Source organism: Protopterus annectens, chromosome 8.part1 (genome assembly GCF_019279795.1).
Source record: "Protopterus annectens isolate FY-2018-M chromosome 8.part1, PAN1.0, whole genome shotgun sequence".
Lineage (NCBI taxonomy): Eukaryota > Metazoa > Chordata > Ceratodontiformes > Protopteridae > Protopterus > Protopterus annectens.
The window spans coordinates 494,059,142-494,080,549 of record NC_056742.1 but is presented as its reverse complement, the minus strand read 5'-3'; the positions used below and the strand labels follow the sequence as shown (position 1 = coordinate 494,080,549).

Sequence of the window (21,408 nt, the reverse complement as noted above, 5' to 3'; positions counted from 1 at the left end):
TGCATCATTAATGAAATGCTGGCTCTGCATTCATGTTCCTCGATTGTTCAGAATTTATTTCCATTAGTGTCATCCTCATAGTTCTGTGCCCAGATGGTGGTGGTGGGGGGTCTTATATTCACTTAACTGTGCTTCTGTTGAGCGCACCCTCCAAACATTTATTTTTGCTATAATAGGTTTCTTGGGACAACCCAGTATCCCCTCTGGTAATAAACTGCACTGGGATAAGCTACATACAATAAGAATGGCACAGGTACTTCAGTAGTACAGACAGAATCCCATGCATCTGTACACTGCTCAGGTAAGTATTAACACTGTCCAAACACAGAAGTATGGTGGTGGAGAAGGGCAAAGCCATACTGCACTCTCCAAGCACCCCAGACACACTCACGCACATATGCACACATTATCAACTTTGAGATAATTGCCGGTCAGGAAAAAAAATGAAAACCGCATTGTGCAGCAGGGTCTGCTCCTTGCATTACTGGCCCTCAACATTTTTGTGTTGGTGTCTGTCAGCATATCAGGCTGTTGCTGTGGTGGTGTTAACCAGATTACTTTCAGCTGCCCATGCATTGTACAGCAGTTATACAGTCTGCTAATGCTTCAGCAGTTCATTATATAATGGTCCTGGAAAGTATCTCTGTGCTGTATTAAGAAGCCGGCCCGGAGAGGGCAGTGTTTAGTTGTCACATACCGCATTGTTGCAGCATGAATGTCCTTGACATCATACAAATGTGCAAAGATGCTTAGTGCTCAGCATGTGTTAGTGCATCCACATTGCTGTAACATTCACACTGTCATGAGCTTGTGTCGGTGAGGATGCTGCACATTGCAGTAACATAGACACTGTCATGAGCTTGTGTCTGTGAGGATGCTGCACATTGCAGTAACATGCACACTGTCATGAGCTTGTGTCGGTAAGGATGCTGCACATTGCAGTAACATGCACGCTGTCATGAGCTTGTGTCGGTGAGGATGCTGCACATTGCAGTAACATGCACACTGTCATGAGCTTGTGTCGGTGAGGATGCTGCACATTGCATTAACATGCACACTGTCATGAGCTTGTGTCGGTGAGGATGCTGCACATTGCAGTAACATGCACACTGTCGTGAGTTTGTGTTGGTGAGGATGCACATTGCAGTAACATGCACACTGTCATGAGGTTGTGTCGGTGAGGATGCTGCACATTGCAGTAACATGCACACTGTCATGAGCTTGTGTCGGTGAGGATGCTGCACATTGCAGTAACATGCATGCTGTCATGAGCTTGTGTCGGTGAGGATGCTGCACATTGCAGTAACATGCACACTGTCATGAGCGTGTGTCGGTGAGGATGCTGCACATTGCTGTAACATGCACACTGTCATGAGCGTGTGTCGGTGAGGATGCTGCACATTGCTGTAACATGCACACTGTCATGAGCTTGTGTCGGTGAGGATGCTGCACATTGCTGTAACATGCACACTGTCATGAGCTTGTGTCGGTGAGGATGCTGCACATTGCAGTAACATGCACACTGTCATGAGCTTGTGTCGGTGAGGATGCTGCACATTGCTGTAACATGCACACTGTCATGAGCTTGTGTCGGTGAGGATGCTGCACATTGCAGTGACATGCACACTGTCTTGAGCTTGTGTCGGTGAGGATGCTGCACATTGCAGTAACATGCACACTGTCATGAGCTTGTGTCGGTGAGGATGCTGCACATTGCAGTAACATGCACACTGTCATGACCTTGTGTCGGTGATGATGCTGCACATTGCAGTAACATGCACACTGTCATGAGCTTGTGTCGGTGAGGATGCTGCACATTGCAGTAACATGCATGTTGTCATGAGCTTGTGTCGGTGAGGATGCTGCACATTGCAGTAACATGCACGCTGTCATGAGCTTGTGTCGGTGAGGATGCTGCACATTGCAGTAACATGCACGCTGTCATGAGCTTGTGTCGGAGAGGATGCTGCACATTGCAGTAACATGCACGTTGTCATGAGCTTGTGTCGGTGAGGATGCTGCACGTTGCAGTAACATGCACACTGTCATGAGCTTGTGTCGGTGAGGATGCTGCATGTTGCAGTAACATGCACACTGTCATGAGCTTGTGTCGGTGAGGATGCTGCATGTTGCAGTAACATGCACACTGTCATGAGCTTGTGTCGGTGAGGATGCTGCACATTGCAGTAACATGCACACTGTCATGAGCTTGTGTCGGTGAGGATGCTGCACATTGCAGTAACATGCACACTGTCATGAGCTTGTGTCGGTGAGGATGCCGCACATTGCAGTAACATGCACACTGTCATGAGCTTATGTCGGTGAGGATGCTGCACATTGCAGTAACATGCACTCTGTCATGAGCTTGTGTCGGTGAGGATGCCGCACATTGCAGTAACATGCACACTGTCATGAGCTTGTGTCGGTGATGATGCTGCACATTGCAGTAACATGGACACTGTCATGAGCTTGTGTCGGTGAGGATGCTGCACATTGCAGTAACATGCACACTGTCATGAGCTTGTGTCAGTGAGGATGCTGCACATTGCAGTAACATGCACACTGTCATGAGCTTGTGTCGGTGATGATGTTGCACATTGCAGTAACATGCACGCTGTCATGAGCTTGTGTCGGTGAGGATGCTGCACATTGCAGTAACATGCACGCTGTCATGAGCTTGTGTCGGTGAGGATGCTGCACATTGCAGTAACATGCACACTGTCATGAGCTTGTGTCGGTGAGTTTGCTGCACATTGCAGTAACATGCACACTGTCTTGAGCTTGTGTCAGTGAGGATGCTGCACATTGCAGTAACATGCACACTGTCATGAGCTTGTGTCGGTGATGATGTTGCACATTGCAGTAACATGCACGCTGTCATGAGCTTGTCGGTGAGGATGCTGCATATTGCAGTAACATGCACACTGTCATGAGCTTGTGTCGGTGAGGATGCTGCACATTGCAGTAACATGCACGCTGTCATGAGCTTGTGTCGGTGAGGATGCTGCACATTGCAGTAACATGCACGCTGTCATGAGCTTGTGTCAGTGAGGATGCTGCACATTGCAGTAACATGCACACTGTCATGAGCTTGTGTCGGTGAGGATGCTGCACATTGCAGTAACCTGCACGCTGTCATGAGCTTGTGTCGGTGAAGATGCTGCACATTGCAGTAACATGCACGCTGTCATGAGCTTGTGTCGGTGAGGATGCTGCACATTGCAGTAACATGCACACTGTCATGAGCTTGTGTTGGTGAGGATGCTGCACATTGCAGTAACATAGACACTGTCATGAGCTTGTGTCGGTGAGGATGCTGCACATTGCAGTAACATGCACACTGTCATGAGCTTGTGTCAGGGAGGATGCTGCACATTGCAGTAACATGCACACTGTCATGAGCTTGTGTCGGTGAGGATGCTGCAGGATCTGTTTGTTTGTCATTTCACTTCCTGTCACATGATAATTCCTTAGTGTATCAGCACTGCTGAGCTGTTAATATGATGTACTAATTTATTTAGAGTCAGAAGGTTTGGGCTGTATGTCTTGCCGTGTTTGTGTTTAACCATTAAATTTATCTGTTAGGCCCGGTAACAAAATCCTGTTTATTCTTACATGCGTTCCATCATGGGCCTTTTATGATTTTCAGTGTACCACACAAAGGGAATGCTTTGTGCCTGGCAGAATAGCACATTATTTGTTGTTGTGTAATTTATGACATCATCCTACTTTTAGTAAAGATGAGGGGGTACATATGTACCCTACAGGAACAGCTGTGTACTTCTGAAGTACTGTGCGAACTGCAAATGTAAAATTCAGGTTCTAATTACTGAATGTGCAATTGTGTAACCTTCATGACTCTTCTGCAAAGGTTTTTGGTGCACCCTCCCGTCTTAACAGTTATGTTGCAATAAATTAGCATAACCTGAGTCATTATATGCTGAACTTTCCCATGGGCAAGTACAGTTTCACAACATTATTTTATTGCAGGTAGCAACCTCTGAAAACCTGTACTAGATTTATAGTATGAATAAGAAAAATACATACATTTGAACCATCTGATTGCATAAGTACTGGCATTCCCAAATAAAATGTTGCTTTGCGACCCTTTCTAGCAGTGTTGCTAACTGCTGTTAAAGTGTCATTTTTTTATACTTTAACATTTTAGTTGCATGTTATCTTTCATGTATTACTGCAGTGTGGCTCTAAGTATTCATGCAGCTTTAACAGTGTGTGTGTGTGATGCTAACGATTTAATACATTATTGTAACATTTAGTGCATTCTCAGTGGGAAAGGCCATTAAAAAGAAAGTTTTATGCGCATGTGACACCCAAGGAGGTGCAGTAATATAGGTACCAGTTAGTGTCAGACTGGAGGCTAACATCGCACTTTTCTGTATTCTTGATGTGTGACAAGGTGCTTTCCAAAGCTTGTATTTTGGTAATGTGTGTTTGTGTTAGTGTATACAATTCCTTTGTGGCTACATGGCCAGGTGTTCTTTTCATCCAGTTATAAAATTAAGGCAGATTCCTCACTTCAGCTGCACTGCAGTCTTGTTGGAATTCATCTGAGGCTTGTTCCTCCTTGATGGAGTACCTACCTCTTTGGTAAAACTAGATTACTCTCTAACTAGACAAGTGAACTTTCTCCCATGCTCATTTCCAGGCAGATCCTGAGCCATAAGTATATCAGTTATAGAGCATGTGCAGTGTAGCAAACACACAACACTATGCCTACAATAATGTCCAACAGGGTGTGTGTTACTGTGTAAATAGCGCCCTGCCCAGGGATGTTTTGACACCTGACACCACAGGCGTAAGAGAAACATCTGTGTACATTATAGGTTTAACATGCTTGACATTTGCATCATGGGCTATCTAGCTAATGATTTGGGAACTAGCCAGTGTACTAATTTTGTAGACCCTTTTCAAAAAAATTTCACAGGCTGCAAAGAGAGAAAAAGTCCATATACGTACAGAAAAAAGTAGCATCAATAAAAGTTCCGGTTCTTGGGAGATGAGAGGAATCCAATGTATACAAAGAAACCTGATTGGATAAGTGAGAACATGAAATGCATGATGACAGTAACTGGAGATCAGAAACCAGTTATCACTCCTTGGAAGTACGAACTCCTAACACTAACCACTATAGAACTCTCACTCTACACTTGAGCAGTGATTGCAAATTAACAAGCAGTGAAGTGAAAACCAAGGAGGTTGGGGGGGGGGGGGGCACCCTGTAAGGCAAACATTGAACATGTGATCTGATATTGTTAATGCTCGTTCATTCCTTATGCCTGGGCAGTCAGGTCCCTGAATTATATGGCACATTTTACCAGGCTTGAAAGAGACTTCATTTCTGAGCTCTCTGAAACCTTGTCTGGCGCTGTGTCTGATGAGGTCCGGGACAAAGTGGCCTCACAATGAGCCACCCTTGAATCGATTTCTAACTCCTCCATGCATCTGATTTCTCATGCATCAGAAGGAGCAGCTAGAGCAGCGGGTGCAGGCATAGTCATGAGACGGCATGCCTCATTGCGCTTGTGTGATTTCGCATAACCTTTCAAGGCTTCCTTTCTGAACACTCCCATTGAAGCCTCTTTGTTGTTTGGACCCAAGATTAAAGACACACTGGCTAGGTGTGAACAGGATGGTAAGACCCTTTCTGCCATGGGTGTCTGCTATTCTTCCCCTCAACAGGCTTTCTCCAGAAATCAGAAGAGTGGGAAGATGTGGCACAAAAAGTCTCAGGGTTTTTTCCCTGACACACAAGCCAAGTTTTCCCCTAGAGGCAGAGGGGGAAACTCATATGGAAGGCGCCCCTTTCGGGACAGAGGAGGTCCGCGTAACCAAGGTTCCAGAGATTCTTTCTCTGGCCAGTCCTACCAGCGCTTCTGAAGAACGGCCCAACTGCTTTCCTCTGGAAGCGGTTGTGGGTCGTTTCTCCTTGTACCCTTCTGCCTGGCTAACCATTTCCACCAATTCTTGGGTACGAGAGGTAATAACCAGAGGTTATCATATTCCCTTCGATCTTTGTCCCACCCCACTAAGGAGCTTACTCGACGTTCCACCCAGTCAAAGGGTAGAAGCAGCATTAGAGATTTCAAAGCTGCTAAGAAAGTGTCATCCAGATAGATAGGATCCGGATTCTACTCAAGATTATTTTTAGTGCCAAAAAAGACCGGGGACTGGAGACCAATCTTGAATCTCAGTGTGCTAAACAAATTTGTAGAAGTGCAGAAATTCCAGATGGTCACAATACAGCCTATCCTCCTGTTATTAGAGGCAGGTGATTGGATGTGCTCTGTAGATCTTCAAGATGCGTACTACCACATAAAGGTGGACAGACCATCGAGAAGATTCCTTCACTTCCGTGCGGGAGCCAGTCATTACCAATTCCAAGTACTGCCCTTCGGATTGTCTACAGCCCCCAGAGTGTTCACCAAGTGCATGGCAGTTGTCAGAGCTCACCTGCAACTGCAAGGATTCCAGATGTTTCCATACCTAGACGACTGGCTCATCACCGCTCCCACCAGACATCTATTGGAAAAAGCCTTGGCATACTCTTCTCACACCGCAGAAAGTTTAGGTATAACTATAAACTGGAAAAAATCCAACCTATCCCCATCCCAATCCATAGAATTCATTGGGGTCCTGTTGGATACAAAGAACTGCACGGCATCGATTCCAGAGCACAGAATCTTAAGGATAAAACAACAACTCATACTCCTCTCAAGGGAAAGATCGACAGCACATTCTGTTCTCCAGCTGCTGGGTTCCATGGCAGCTTCCATCACCACTGTCCCCCTCGCGAGGTTTCACATGAGGCTTTTACAATGGTTACTACTCACCCAGTGGTACCCTTTTTCAGTCTCCTCTCTCATCCCAGATTCGAGTGACTCAGAGATGCAAACAAGACTTAATTTGGTGGATGTCGCAGAACCCATCACAATGGTCTCGCCCCTTCACACCCCAACAGCTCAAAGCCACAGTGACCACGGACGCCTCCCTGATGGGGTGGGGGGGGGCTTTTTCAGGGGAAGCCAGTCCAAGGCACGTGGTCAGACCTAGAGGCTCATCTGCATATAAATGTCCTAGAACTGAGGGTGGTGCTTCTAGCGTTGCAAGCATTTAATCCTCTTCTTCCATCAGGGATTATTGCAGTACAATCAGACAACATGGCTGTAGTCTGGTGCATCAGCAAACAAGGCGGAACCAAATCCTACCCACTTTGTCAGGAGGCCATGAGGATATGGCAATGGGTGATGGCTACCAACCGCTTTCTTTTAGCAACGCACATTCCCGAGAGTTCCAGCGTGATAGCAGACAGAATTGAGCAGGTGCATTCTGCATCCTCACGAGTGGTCTCTGAACCCTGTTATAGTGGCGGAGATTTTCAACCACTGGAGTTTCCCTTGCTGCGACCTTTTTGCATCCCCAATCAACTACAAGTGCAGCAATTACTTTGCCCTGATTCCCCCTCGGGGACAGTCACCCAGGGACGCTCTAGTTCACGATTGGCCCTCGGGACTATTTATGCCTTTTCCCCTCTTCCTCTCATTCCCCAGTTCCTGAAGAAAGCCCGCCGGTTGAAGAGCAAGATAATCCTCATTGCGCCATATTGGCCTCTGCAAATTTGGTTCCCCTTCTTATGGCCTCACCTGCTAGATCAACCATGAATTCTCGATCCGACTCCGGATTTGATCTCCCATCCGCAGAACCTGATTCACCCCAACCTGAACAGCCTGAAGCTCACAGCTTGGCTCCTTCACTTCCAGTGATTGCCAGGCAGACTGATCTTTCTTCTCCAGTATGTGACATTCTTATTGCAACTCATAAGTCTTCCACCAGAATTACTTATCTTAGCAAATGGAAAGGATTTACCATTTGGCTGAAGGAAAAAGAGACAGACCCTTTTTCAGCACCAGTGCTGGTGGTACTGGAGTACCTGTCCAGTTTATTCCAATCCGGCCTATCTGCTTCTACCACTCGTTCATTTGGCTGCGATATCTAATTTTCACAATGGTGTCCATGACTCTTCTCTTATGTCACACAAATTATGCAAGACTTTTCTGAAAGGCGTAAATCATTTGAAGCCCCCTTTTAGAGAACCCAGCCATCCATGGGATCTGTCTTTAGTTCTGCAAGCATTGACTACGGCTCCTTCTGGACCAGCTTTTTCATGCGACCACTGAACGTGTTTAGAAGGTAATATGGATATAATCATCATGCAGATTTTCATGGAGTTTCTAGATTCGTCTTCCAAATATGATGTAAAAATGATGAAATTTGATATAGTTACAGAAGGGTTCGCCATGCTAAATACAGATTGTTGATTGGATAGTTACAGAAGGGTTCACCATGCTAAATACAGATTGATGATTTTATAGTTACAGAAGGGTTCACCATGCTAAATGCAGATTGATGATTGTATAGTTACAGAAGGGTTCACCATGCTAAATACAGATTGATGATTGTATAGTTACAGAAGGGTTCACCATGCTAAATGCAGATGGATTGGTTGTATAGTTACAGAAGGGTTCACCGTGCTAAATACAGATCGATGATTGTATAGTTACAGAAGGGTTCACCATGCTAAATACAGATTGATGGTTGTATAGTTACAGAAGGGTTCACCATGCTAAATACAGATCGATGATTGTATAGTTACAGAAGGGTTCACCATGCTAAATACAGATCGATGATTGTATAGTTACAGAAGGGTATAGTTACAGAAGGGTTCACCATGCTAAATACAGATCGATGATTGTATAGTTACAGAAGGGTTCACCATGCTAAATACAGATCGATGATTGTATAGTTACAGAAGGGTTCTCCATGCTAAATACAGATCGATGATTGTATAGTTACAGAAGGGTATAGTTACAGAAGGGTTCACCATGCTAAATACAGATCGATGATTGTATAGTTACAGAAGGGTTCACCATGCTAAATACAGATCGATGATTGTATAGTTACAGAAGGGTTCACCATGCTAAATACAGATCGATGATTGTATAGTTACAGAAGGGTATAGTTACAGAAGGGTTCACCATGCTAAATACAGATCGATGATTGTATAGTTACAGAAGGGTTCACCATGCTAAATACAGATCGATGATTGTATAGTTACAGAAGGGTATAGTTACAGAAGGGTTCACCATGCTAAATACAGATCGATGATTGTATAGTTACAGAAGGGTTCACCATGCTAAATACAGATCGATGATTGTATAGTTACAGAAGGGTTCACCATGCTAAATGCAGATTGATGAGTGTATAGTTACAGAAGGGTTCACCGTGCTAAATACAGATCGATGATTGTATAGTTGCAGAAGGGTTCACCGTGCTAAATACAGATCGATGATTGTATAGTTGCAGAAGGGTTCACCATGCTAAATGCAGATTGATGATTGTATAGTTACAGAAGGGTTCACCATGCTAAATACAGATTGATGGTTGTATAGTTGCAGAAGGGTATAGTTACAGTAGGGTTCACCATGCTAAATACAGATCGATGATTGTATAGTTACAGAAGGGTTCACCGTGCTAAATACAGATTGATGATTGTATAGTTACAGAAGGGTTCACCATGCTAAATACAGATTGATGATTGTATAGTTACAGAAGGGTTCACCGTGCTAAATACAGATCGATGATTGTATAGTTACAGAAGGGTTCACCATGCTAAATACAGATTGGTGGTTGTATAGTTACAGAAGGGTTCACCATGCTAAATACAGATCGATGATTGTATAGTTACAGAAGGGTTCACCATGCTAAATGCAGATTGATGAGTGTATAGTTACAGAAGGGTTCACCGTGCTAAATACAGATCGATGATTGTATAGTTGCAGAAGGGTTCACCGTGCTAAATACAGATCGATGATTGTATAGTTGCAGAAGGGTTCACCATGCTAAATGCAGATTGATGATTGTATAGTTACAGAAGGGTTCACCGTGCTAAATACAGATTGATGATTGTATAGTTACAGAAGAGTTCACCGTGCTAAATACAGATCGATGATTGTATAATAAAAGAAGGGTTTACCATGCTTAATACAGATCGATGATTGTATAGTTACAGAAGGGTTCACCATGCTAAATACAGATCGATGATTGTATAATTACAGAAGGGTTCACCATGCTAAATACAGATCAGTGATTGTATAGTTACAGAAGGGTTCACCATGCTAAATGCGGATTGATGATTGTATAGTTGCAGAAGGGTTCACCGTGCTAAATACAGATCGATGATTGTATAGTTACAGAAGGGTTCACCGTGCTAAATACAGATTGATGATTGATATAGTTACAGAAGTGTTCACCGTGCTAAATACAGATCGATGATTGTACTGTCTGTAAGTTAAACACCGTAACCATTATGCCTTTTTCTCCCACTTTTCTAATTAAAAGTTCATAAATTAGTACCAGGCTAAGTGTCTTTTTGGGCCATTCCAAGCTCAGCCAGTTATTCCATGTGAGAATCAAGCCCTGCACCTTGTGCCTGTAAGGTGAACCCCTTAACCAGTATGCCAATCTTCCACCAGAAATATTTGAAATTTGCTGTATTAGAACCCAGGACCATCCGTATTGCAGCCCTACACTTACACCTGCTGACACAGGAATAGTAAGAAGGGTGGAAGACGTACTTGAATTAAAACATGTAAAAAAGGCTATTCTGATGTCGCTAGAATAGATTTTATTCACCACACACCAAAATAATCCAATAGAAAAAACGAATAAAATACGAAATTCTAAAACATAAAAGTACTTAGCACTTTCACCCTGAATCACTTCTGGGCATCTTCAGAGTTTATACTATTTTAAACGAGTATATTAATAATAATTTTTTATGAAGTATTTTTTTATGAAGTATTTTTTTCACTGTACTATTGATTCTTTTTAACTTTCAATTTTTAACATTATATTAAGACAACTATGAAATTATTGATTTTAAAAATGTTTTTGTTTACAATTTAAACATGGTGCCAATTTAACAATAGTCTAAATGTATATGTATATATATAGTCTTTAAAACTATTATTAATGTATAATTAATTAATTGGTAGGCGTTGTGTAATTAGTAATGACATCTATATATTGGTAGTAGGCTGTATAATGCATTAGTACTCTGAAGATGCTCAGAAGTGATTCAGGGTGAAAGCGCTAAGTACTTTTATGTTTTAGAATTTCTTATTTTATTCGTTTTTTTCTATTGTATTATTTTGGTGTGTGGTGAATAAAATCTATTCTAGCGACCTCAGAAGAGCCTTTTTTACATGTTTTACTGGTGTACATAGTTTGTGGATACTTGAATTAAGCCAGGGACTAGGAAGCTGATAGTACCCAGAAGCCATGTTTTTTAGTTGATTTGAGATGCACTTTAGAATGCTTTCCCAAGCATTTGATCCAGGAGTGACCTGAACAATAATAAAAAAGTTCATTTTTTTTCTTTCAAGGAAGAAATAGTGTCCAGGGCTTCCAAAGCTGGCAAAAATAGCTACCATTAAACTGAGAATGACAAATGCTTATGAGGCTACATAAATCATATCTGGGAGTTGTGCCTGCCTTATTACTACCACCATCACCCCAAAAAGATGGTAACATTTTGAACTTCTATAGTGTTAGCTTGGGATGAAAGTGAAAGAACAAATGGACACTGTTATATATTTCATGTTGTCACTGTTATGCATATACACAATGTGCCACCTGACTTCTACCCCAAAGGACAGCCACCTTCTTTGTACACCTTTGATATTTGGCTGTTGCTATTGGGCATATAGGTTCACAGCTAATTACCAAGCTAACTACCCCTGTGGGTAATTTTAAGCATAGCCAGTTCCCTCCCTAATGTGAGACTCAAACCCTGTACCTTGTGTTTGTGAGGCAAACATCTTAATAATGATACCAGCCCCAACCCTTTAAGTAAGTAGTAAGCTAACTGCCCTTGCAGGCTATTTTAGCCTTGCCAGTTTCCCAGTGGTAAGAATCAAACAGTGCGCCTCATGTTTGTATGGTAAGCGCCTTATCCATTATGCTGACATACACAACATGGCTACTTACTGTACTCACAAAACATGGCCACCTCTATACATATTTTATGTTTTTTTGTGAGGAAAATAAAAAGCAGTGATCACATTAATATATTTCCTCTTGTGCTCCTGGACAGTAACTGCCCATAGATAAGCTATAGCAAGCTTCTGTGCACACCGCTGAGGTCTGATGGTGAGAGAGGTTAATGAAATAATGATCATACTATCCCCAGCATGTACACAAGCTATAGGGACATTCTGTGCATTCTTCTGAGGGTTGATTGTGAGGAAAGGTAATGAAATAATGTCCATGATGATCCCAGTCCGCACCCAAGGTATAACAGCATTCTGTGCAAAGCCATCAGGTTTGATTGTGAGGAAAGTTAAAGAAAGATTGCCACACTGTTCTCAACCCACACACAATTATAGCAAACTTCTGTGCCTACCTTTGTAGTTTGATTGTGAGAAAATTGAAAGAAGTAATGACCACACTGTCCCAGCCCCAGCAGTCACAAAATTACTTAAGTTTGCTTTTGCTTTCAGTTGCAGACTGCCTTGTAAACAGCCGATTGATTACCTCTGATATGTGATCATTAGGAAACCGCTGAAGTAATAATGGCCACAATAATGTACTTCTCTTACTACATCTCCTACCATCCATAATTATTGTTTAGAAAATATGTCCTTTAGGGATAGTATATGTTGTTATCAGCCCGCTGCCCGTAATATCGAGTTGCCTGCCAGGATATTAAAAAAACAAGTGGACCTGCTATAATCAGGTTTAAGGCGTGGGAAGAGAGTTTTAGGATTAGTAAGTGGGAGCTGTTTTACAGTTATGGCTCAGGAAGGGAGTTTTAAGGTTACAGTTAGGGTTCTGGTAGGGTTCTAGAGATAAGGAGTTATGGGAAATAGTATTAGTGGGAGTTTGAGCACTTGCCTGTTCAAGCAAATGTCAACAAGTTTTAAAATGTACCAAAAAGACGAAAGCTGAGGAACAGCACCCAAAAGTAAACCAAGTGTTTAATCCAGTAGGCCAAGTGTTTATTCCAGTAAAGCGCTTTTCATTTGACAGAATTGCAAACTTCTTCAGGCAAATGTCAACAAGTGAGCGCATCACAAATTAATACTCAAGTGCCTGTAGTATACCTGGGCAGCACATATGGAGAAGGGCGCCACAGCTATGGCACCATAGAATTTTTTACAGATGGTGTTTCTTTACTTAAATAAATAGATAAGATTTGAAAAAGCTCCTCTAGATGCCCAGTTCACCTGTGGCAAAGGCCAGCCATGAATTCTTGTAGTGAAGGCTGGGAAAATAGCTGGGAACAGAAGGGTGCATTCAAGTTTAGAGGAATCATGCTTCCCAGCCTCCATGGGAAAGCCTAAACCAATGTGTTGGAAGAGAAATTTCTTGCAGTAACTGAGCCTTTGATTCAGAGTAATGCAGATCGTGTCCTGGCTCTGGAACAGTTGGAGGAGCAATGCAGAGTCTATCCTGGCCTTCGAACAGTGGAAGGAGCAATGGAGATTATTTCCTGGGTATGGAATAAGAGGCGGAACACTGCAGATTCTGTCCTGGGTATGGAATAAGAGGCGGAGCAATGCAGATTCCATTACGGCCATGTGTGCAGTGGGAGGAGCAATGCAGGTCCTGTCCTGTTTATGAAATAGAAGGAGCACTGCAGATTCTGTCTTTGACCTGAGACATTGGATCACTCTTCATCCTTCCACAACTATGAAGGGTCGTGGGAGTTCACCATGCATTATGGACCTGGAAAATGAATATGATCATGGAATTTGAAATATTTTGTGGAAGTTACCATAACAGTACAAGGTGCTAGGGCTATTATTACAGGCCACTCAATTCCTATATCTGTTGAGTGAGATTTGTGTCTGCATCGTGGTGTTTGCATTGAGCGTAAGCATGGGACACTGCCAAGTGTATGCCTTGCTTATTCCATTTGTGATTTGATAGCCATCTGAAGGCACACCTAAGGTCTGGAGAGAGTATGATTTGCGGGGATGTGGGGTTGCTGTGTTTGTTTTTTCAGATGCTGAAGTTCTGTTTATCTGAAGTGATTGTGTCCCCAGTGGGTGATGGAGCAGTTTGCTGCATAGTGCAAAGGAGATGAGTTGAAAATCAGCACCAATTGGAGGTTATAGTTTTGCCCTGGGAAAAAGACTATTGCTGTCTTCATTGCCATTCTGTTCACAAGTAAAAGTAGAGGAAAGCAGGAGACTGACCGGATAACGGGTTTAGCATCGCCAGTAGTGCAGGGGTTGTCAGGAGACTGACCAGATAATGGGTTTAGCATCGCCAGTAGTGCAGGGGTTGTCAGGAGACTGACCAGATAACGGGTTTAGCATCACCAGTAGTGCAGGGGTTGTCAGGAGACTGACCGGATAATGGGCTTAGCATCACGAGTACCGCAGGGGTTGTCAGGAGACTGACCAGATAACGGGTTTAGCATCGCTGGTAGTGCAGGGGTTGTCAGGAGACTGACCAGATAACGGGTTTAGCATCGCCGGTAGTGCAGGGGTTGTCAGGAGACTGACCAGATAATGGGTTTAGCATCGCCAGTAGTGCAGGGGTTGTCAGGAGACTGACCAGATAATGGGTTTAGCATCGCCAGTAGTGCAGGGGTTGTCAGGAGACTGACCAGATAATGGGTTTAGCATCGCCAGTAGTGCAGGGGTTGTCAGGAGACTGACCAGATAATGGGTTTAGCATCGCCAGTAGTGCAGGGGTTGTCAGGAGACTGACCAGATAGCGGGTTTAGCATCACCTGTACTTCAGGGGTTGTCAGGAGACTAACCAGATAATGGGCTTAGCATCATGAGTAATGCAGGTGTTGTCAGGAGACTGACCAGATGATGGGCTTAGCATCACGAGTAATGCAGGAGTTGTCAAGAGACTGACCAGATAGCGAGTTTAGCATCACGAGTACTGCAGAGGTTGTCAGGAGACTGACCAGATAGTGGGTTTAGCATCACGAGTACTGCAGGTGTTGTCAGGAGACTGACCAGATAGCAGGTTTAGTATCACTACTACTGCAGTGCTTGTCAGGAAACTGACCAGATAATGGGGCTGCCGGGGTTGCACTGGACTGTGCTGGTGCAGCAGGAATTGAGTTATAATATGAGGTTGTCAGTTTACTGGTCAATCTGTGTCCTCATCCGCAGCTATAATCCCGAGCTTTGGGTAGTGACTGAAAAGTGGCTGAAATTAAGTTGTTTTGCAGTTTAGCTGGTCTCCCTGTTCTTCACAGAGTTACAAATTTGTGTGAGGATCTCATGATCTGGCCACTTCTTCATGAGGAGAGGAGTTAGTTGAGGTGGTTTGGAAATGCTGTGTAGATGCTTTCTGGAACTCTCCCCCAGCATTACCAAAACTGTTTACTGGTAAGAAGTCCTGGAGCAAACCCAGGGCACTTTGGAAAAGTTTTGTATCTCTCATCCTGCCTGAGAATGCCTGGGGATTTTGCAAGATAAACAGGAGGCGGTCACAAGGGATAAGGAAGCATAGACTGCCCTGTGCAGATGTCACCGGATAAGTGGCTTACAAAATGAATGAATGGATGGATGGAGTGCATGCTAGTTATTGCACCATAAGACGGCAGTACAGTTAGTAAAACCTTAGTCATTACCTTTGGAATATCTCTTTCTGCAACCAAACTCTGACACCTCTGCCTTCATTAAAACATAATTCTGACAGGATAGTCCACTTTGAGAAACTGAGCGTGTGCAAGCAGTTTCACCACTGGCCATTTCCTAAAAATTGTAATTGCCCTATGAATAACAGATAACTATACCATGAGTCATGAAATGTTTTGCATATGGGGATAGTTTTAAAAAATTCAGTTTGATAGGATCTTTGTATGTAGCTCTCTGAGTCTACCAAAGTTCCTACATGCGCTGATTACCTGTACTTTACATTGTTTCTTGTGCTCTTTGTCTTTCACTGCGTTTTCTGTCGTTGTCGCTGTTGTACGCGTTGCTCTTGTGATCGTTATTTCCTACCAAGTTTCAGCTACTCTCTAACGGATGTGTTATATGCATTTATTAGGTATTGTTTGCTTTTGTGGGCCTGGATGTTTGCTGAAAATGGTTCTCTAACCAACCCACCATCTTGATTAACAAACAAAGATGTGGGAGCTGCTGACTGTCCTGGATGACATCTGTGGCAGCATATTGCTAGTATTATAAAACTGCCTTTTACAGTTTACAGATAACTTTGTGTCCATGCACTGTAGTCGTACATAGTTGAATGATGGTGGTACTGACACTCTGTGAAAAGGCGATTCGTCAGTCCCTGAGCTTAGGTTTTACAACTTGTGGAGTGACAGTCCACGATCTACTCATATGGCTGACGAAAATTCCAAACCTTCTTTACTGAACATTTTCAAAAAATGAGGAAATTCTTGGAAAGAAAATTAACTTGGGTTTTACCAGATATAAAACATTCTTAAGAGACAAATTAATTGCACATAGTTGTGGGTAATGCATTCTTTATGGCTTTTATGGCTTAATCTGTTGCACTAAAAGCAGGGAAAACAGGTTGCCCTGTTGGTATAGGGGTTTTGTTCCTGACCCAGTCTCAACTCCCTAGGTGCTGGGAATTAGCTGGGAGATGAGGCAAAAACTGATAGACAGCACTGCTGGATTTTTTTTGGTGGGGAGTGGGGCTGTGCAGCTGCTGATGGCCAGCTTGCAGATGTGTTTGGGATGGGGTACACTCCCCATTTAGGAAATGCCCCTGGATGAGGTCAGAATCTAGTCCCAGATAGGAAAAGAGGATGCCATAAATAGCCATACTTAGCACATGTGGCACTGTTTGTGCAGCTTGCTTTTCCATGGTATCATGTACAAGAATGGCTGCAGTAGAATTGTTCCCCATTAGCTTGTGGTGCTGTCTGGTTCCTAAAATAATTTTTAAAAAATCCATGCATCCTGGGTTTTACAGCCAGATGACCAGTTGGACCCTGTCATCCACCTCTGATTCATGCACTTCCTTTCCAGAGATTGGGAGAGATCCACTGGATGGGATATTTGGGAGCTGTGTGCTTGGTAGAATGAAGCATATGGGATGGAGATCAGTAGACCGAACCTAATGTCAGGAAAGTGTAGAGTAATTGCAGAAGCAGCAGAAAAATATGTTTGAGTTTAAACTCTAATCCCCCTTCTCTACGCCCTAAACCTGAGTCTGAAGTCTAATCCCCCTTTCTCTACACCCTAAACCTGAGTCTGAACCCTAATCCCCCTTCTCTACACCCTAAACCTGAGTCTGAAGCCTAATCCCCCCTTCTCTACACCCTAAACCTGAGTCTGAAGCCTAATCCCCCCTTCTCTACACCCTAAACCTGAGTCTGAAGCCTAACCCCCCCTCTCTAAACCCCAAACCTGAGTCTGAAGCCTAATCTCCCCTTCTCTACACCCTAAACCTGAGTCTGAAGCCTAATCCCCCTTCTCTACACCCTAAACCTGAGTCTGAAGCCTAATCCCCCCCCTTCTCTACACCCTAAACCTGAGTCTGAAGCCTAACCCCCTTTCTCTAAACCCTAAACCTGAGTCTGAAGCCTAATACCCCATTCTTCACACCCTAAACCTGCTTTTGTCCTTCTGCAGTACCTAGTCCTAATTGTTCCCTGCCACCCTGCTTTTCTGCTTGTTCCATGACTGTTCTTTGACATATAATGAAAATTTATCATTGCTAACTGCATTTGAGGAAAGGGAGGAGATGCAGGGTAGACAGGGACAGGCATTGTTATAGACTTTCAGCAGTTTTATCTTGAATTTCATACTGTACAAAATATAATACAAAATCTTTTTTTTTCTTTCTGAATGCAACCTGTATAAATGATCAAAGGCCTTGGTATAAGAAGCATCAGATAGTGATACATTTTGCTGTTATGATTCTCATATGCTGGCTTTTACATACTCAAAGTTTCTTTTGTCATTTACGGTCCACAGTTTATTAAATATTGCTGTTCCACAAATCTCTAGGCTGACCTGATTAAAATGGAAAGTACCTAATATGCACTGGAGGATGTGCAGCTTTTATTTCCGTGGATATGGCTTACTTGTGCATGTGACTATACCCTCTTCACATTTCTGCCTCTGTATATCAGTTTCCTATGACAGTTTGAGTATCATTTTTGTTTTTGTGCTTGTATTAATGTGTTGTTTATACTTGTTATCCCCAGGTGACCTGGCGTCCCATTACCGTGACCCTTTGATTCATGCCTTCCTGCAGGGAGTCCGGGATCCTGACAACATGCTTAGAGCTAGCAGCCTCTCCAACCTGGGTGAGCTCTGCCAGAGACTGCGGTTTGCACTGGGGCCTGTGGTGCATGAGGTAGGGAAGGCAAACTCGCCTCTTGTGTGCGTTTTTAATATCACATACATAAAAAACACATCAATAAGATTTATTATGTAGTTATGAGCACTGTTAAAATGTATAGGAGAGGTAAACTGATAAACCCAAGGTGCTGCAAAAGTGAGCAGGTAGGCTTAACTGTAGAGTTTAGCATGTATATGAATTATATTGTGCCTCATCTCATAAACTTCTGTATGTATCAGCTTTTAATTAGTCTTCATCTTTTATAACATCCAGCGTACCCCTCAGTCTGAATATGTTTGCATTTTTATATATTTATGTCTGTGCATCTATATATATGACACACACACATTTTATACATTATATATATATATATATATATATGGGTCTACTTCGGAATGTCAGCCGTTCAAAATGCTGACTTTCATATGGCCGATACCATTTGATCGACATTCCGAAACACTGACATCCTGAAATAGCACCATTTACCTACCTGTAAACACAGTAAAACTGTGTTATGCAGTGGGGCAAGCCCCCCTGCAATCCCACACCCCCTGCTACTTAAATATTCTCACTGCAACATTGCACTACAGTGCAGGAAAGGGGAATCTCCCAGTCCCGCACTGTAGCGGGATCTCTGCTATTATTTTTCTGCCTTTCAAACGTTTGCTCATATGGTGTCGCCGTATGAGTTTCGAACATTTGAAAGTTCGAACAAATGAAGGGCTCCCGTATATGTGTATGTATATATATATATATATATATATATATATATATATATATACGTATATGTATATATATATGTGTGTGTGTGTGTGTGTGTGTGTGTTACATTCATCTCTGTAGCATTTCAGCATGGCACCACACAATTGTCTTTCTTTAATTATACCGAAGAAAAGAATGCCTATTCTCATTCCCCACCCCCACACAATGCCCATCAACCTTCCCCATCCTTACACCTCCCACACTGAGTGTCCACTGCTATCTGCCATATCTACACAGTGCAGAATTACTTTCTCCTTCCCCACCTATAAGATAAACAAAAAAATTGTTTTGTAACTGTTGTATTTGTAAACAGTACATTTAAGTGTGATTGAATATATTGTTTATTTTGGAAATAGTGGTTGAAACAAAGCAGGTATTTTTAATGTCCATGAATATGTATGTATGTAGATACAGGTATAGATATAAGCACACATACACATATACATAGATATAGATGTGTATGTGTATTCATTCACAGAGTTCAGACATCTACTTATAAAATTCCTACGTACAAGCTACCTGTGGGCGATTCTGTCAGTAAAGGCACTAAATTAACTGTAAACTCTGTTACTCATCATTTACTTCCTTACACTCCTAACGTCTCATTTAGACATCAATATCGCTAACCCCTCGTCATTAACTTCCTTACACTCCTAATGTCTCATTTACACGTCATTATCGCTAACCCCTCGTCATTTACTTCCTTACACTCCTAATGTCTCCTTTATACATCATTATCGCTAACCCCTCATCATTTACTTCCTTACACTCCCTAACGTCTCATTTACACATCATTATCGCTAACCCCTCATCATTTTCTTCCTTACACTCCTAACGTCTCATTTACATATCATTATCGCTAACCCCTCATCATTTACTTCCTTACACTCCTAACGTCTCAGTTGCACATCATTATCGCTAACTTCTCATCGTTTACTTCCTTACACTCATAACGTCTCATTTATACATCATTATCGCTAACCCCTCATCATTTACTTCCTTACACTCCTAACGTCTCATTTACACATCATTATCGCTAACCCCTCGTCATTTACTTCCTTACACTCCTAATGTCTCATTTACACATCATTATCGCTAACCCCTCGTCATTTACTTCCTTACACTCCTAACGTCTCATTTATGCATCATTATCGCTAACCCCTCATCATGTACTTCCTTACACTCCTAACGTCTCATTTACACATCATTATCTTGAACTCCTCATCATTTGCTTCCTTACACTCCTAACGTCTCATTTGCACATCATTATCGCTAACCCCTCATCATTTAGTTCCTTACACTCCTAACGTCTCATTTACACATCATTATCGCTAACCCTTATTTCTCTACTCTGCTAGTCATGTTCTCTCCTTCATTTCGTCAGTCCATACCCACTCTTCATTACTTCCTGTCCTTCATCTACCCACCTACATATAGTCCACCTGCCTCTCTTCTCTGACCCATATTTTGTGTCTTATCCTTCCACTATGGTGGTAAACCCCGAGCGACCTATTGCGCTTTGTACATAAAATCCCATTATTAGGAATACCAAACATTTCCTTTGGAGTACCTTCATGTGTTACTTGGATACTTTCTTGCTATATATTGCATTTTGTACCTGTTGGTACTGTGTTTTACTCATGGTTATACTCTAGATTTCCCCAGCCTGAAAATGTTCCATTTGGATCAGTGCTGTATTGATTAATAAAATAAAATGGTGCTCTGCATTAGTGTATGACATATGAATACTAGCTGTGCTGTAGTGTATAGTAGTGTATGACATATGAATCCTAGCTGTACTGTAGTATATAGTAGTGTATGACATATGAATCCTAGCTGTGCTGTAGTGTATAGTAGTGTATGACATATAAATCCTAGCTCTGCTGTAGTGTATAGTAGTGTATGACATATGAATCCTAGCTGTGCTGTAGTGTATAGTTGTGTATGACATATGAATCCTAGCTGTGCTGTAGTGTATAGTAGTGTATGACATATGAATCCTAGCTGTGCTGTAGTGTATAGTAGTGTATGACATATGAATCATAGCTGTGCTGTAGTGTATGACATATGAATCCTAGCTGTGCTGTAGTGTATAGTAGTGTATGACATATGAATCCTAGCTGTGCTGTAGTGTATAGTAGTGTGACATATGAATCCTAGCTGTGCTGTAGTGTATAGTAGTGTGACATATGAATCCTAGCTGTGCTGTAGTGTATTTCATATGAATCCTAGTTCTGCTGTAGTGTATAGTAGTGTGACATATGAATCCTA

The 21,408-nt window shown here is 42.5% G+C and overlaps 1 protein-coding gene across 4 annotated transcripts in view; it reads left to right on the top strand.

Moving 5' to 3' along the window:
• Window positions 1-21,408, top strand: part of TANGO6 (transport and golgi organization 6 homolog) — a 1,856,125-nt gene that overhangs the window by 1,529,181 nt on the left and 305,536 nt on the right. For all 4 annotated transcript variants that reach the window (XM_044082029.1, XM_044082030.1, XM_044082027.1 and 1 more), the window contains one exon: window positions 18,239-18,390. In XM_044082029.1, the coding sequence (XP_043937964.1) occupies window positions 18,239-18,390 (152 nt within the window). The remainder of the gene's footprint in view (window positions 1-18,238; window positions 18,391-21,408) is intronic.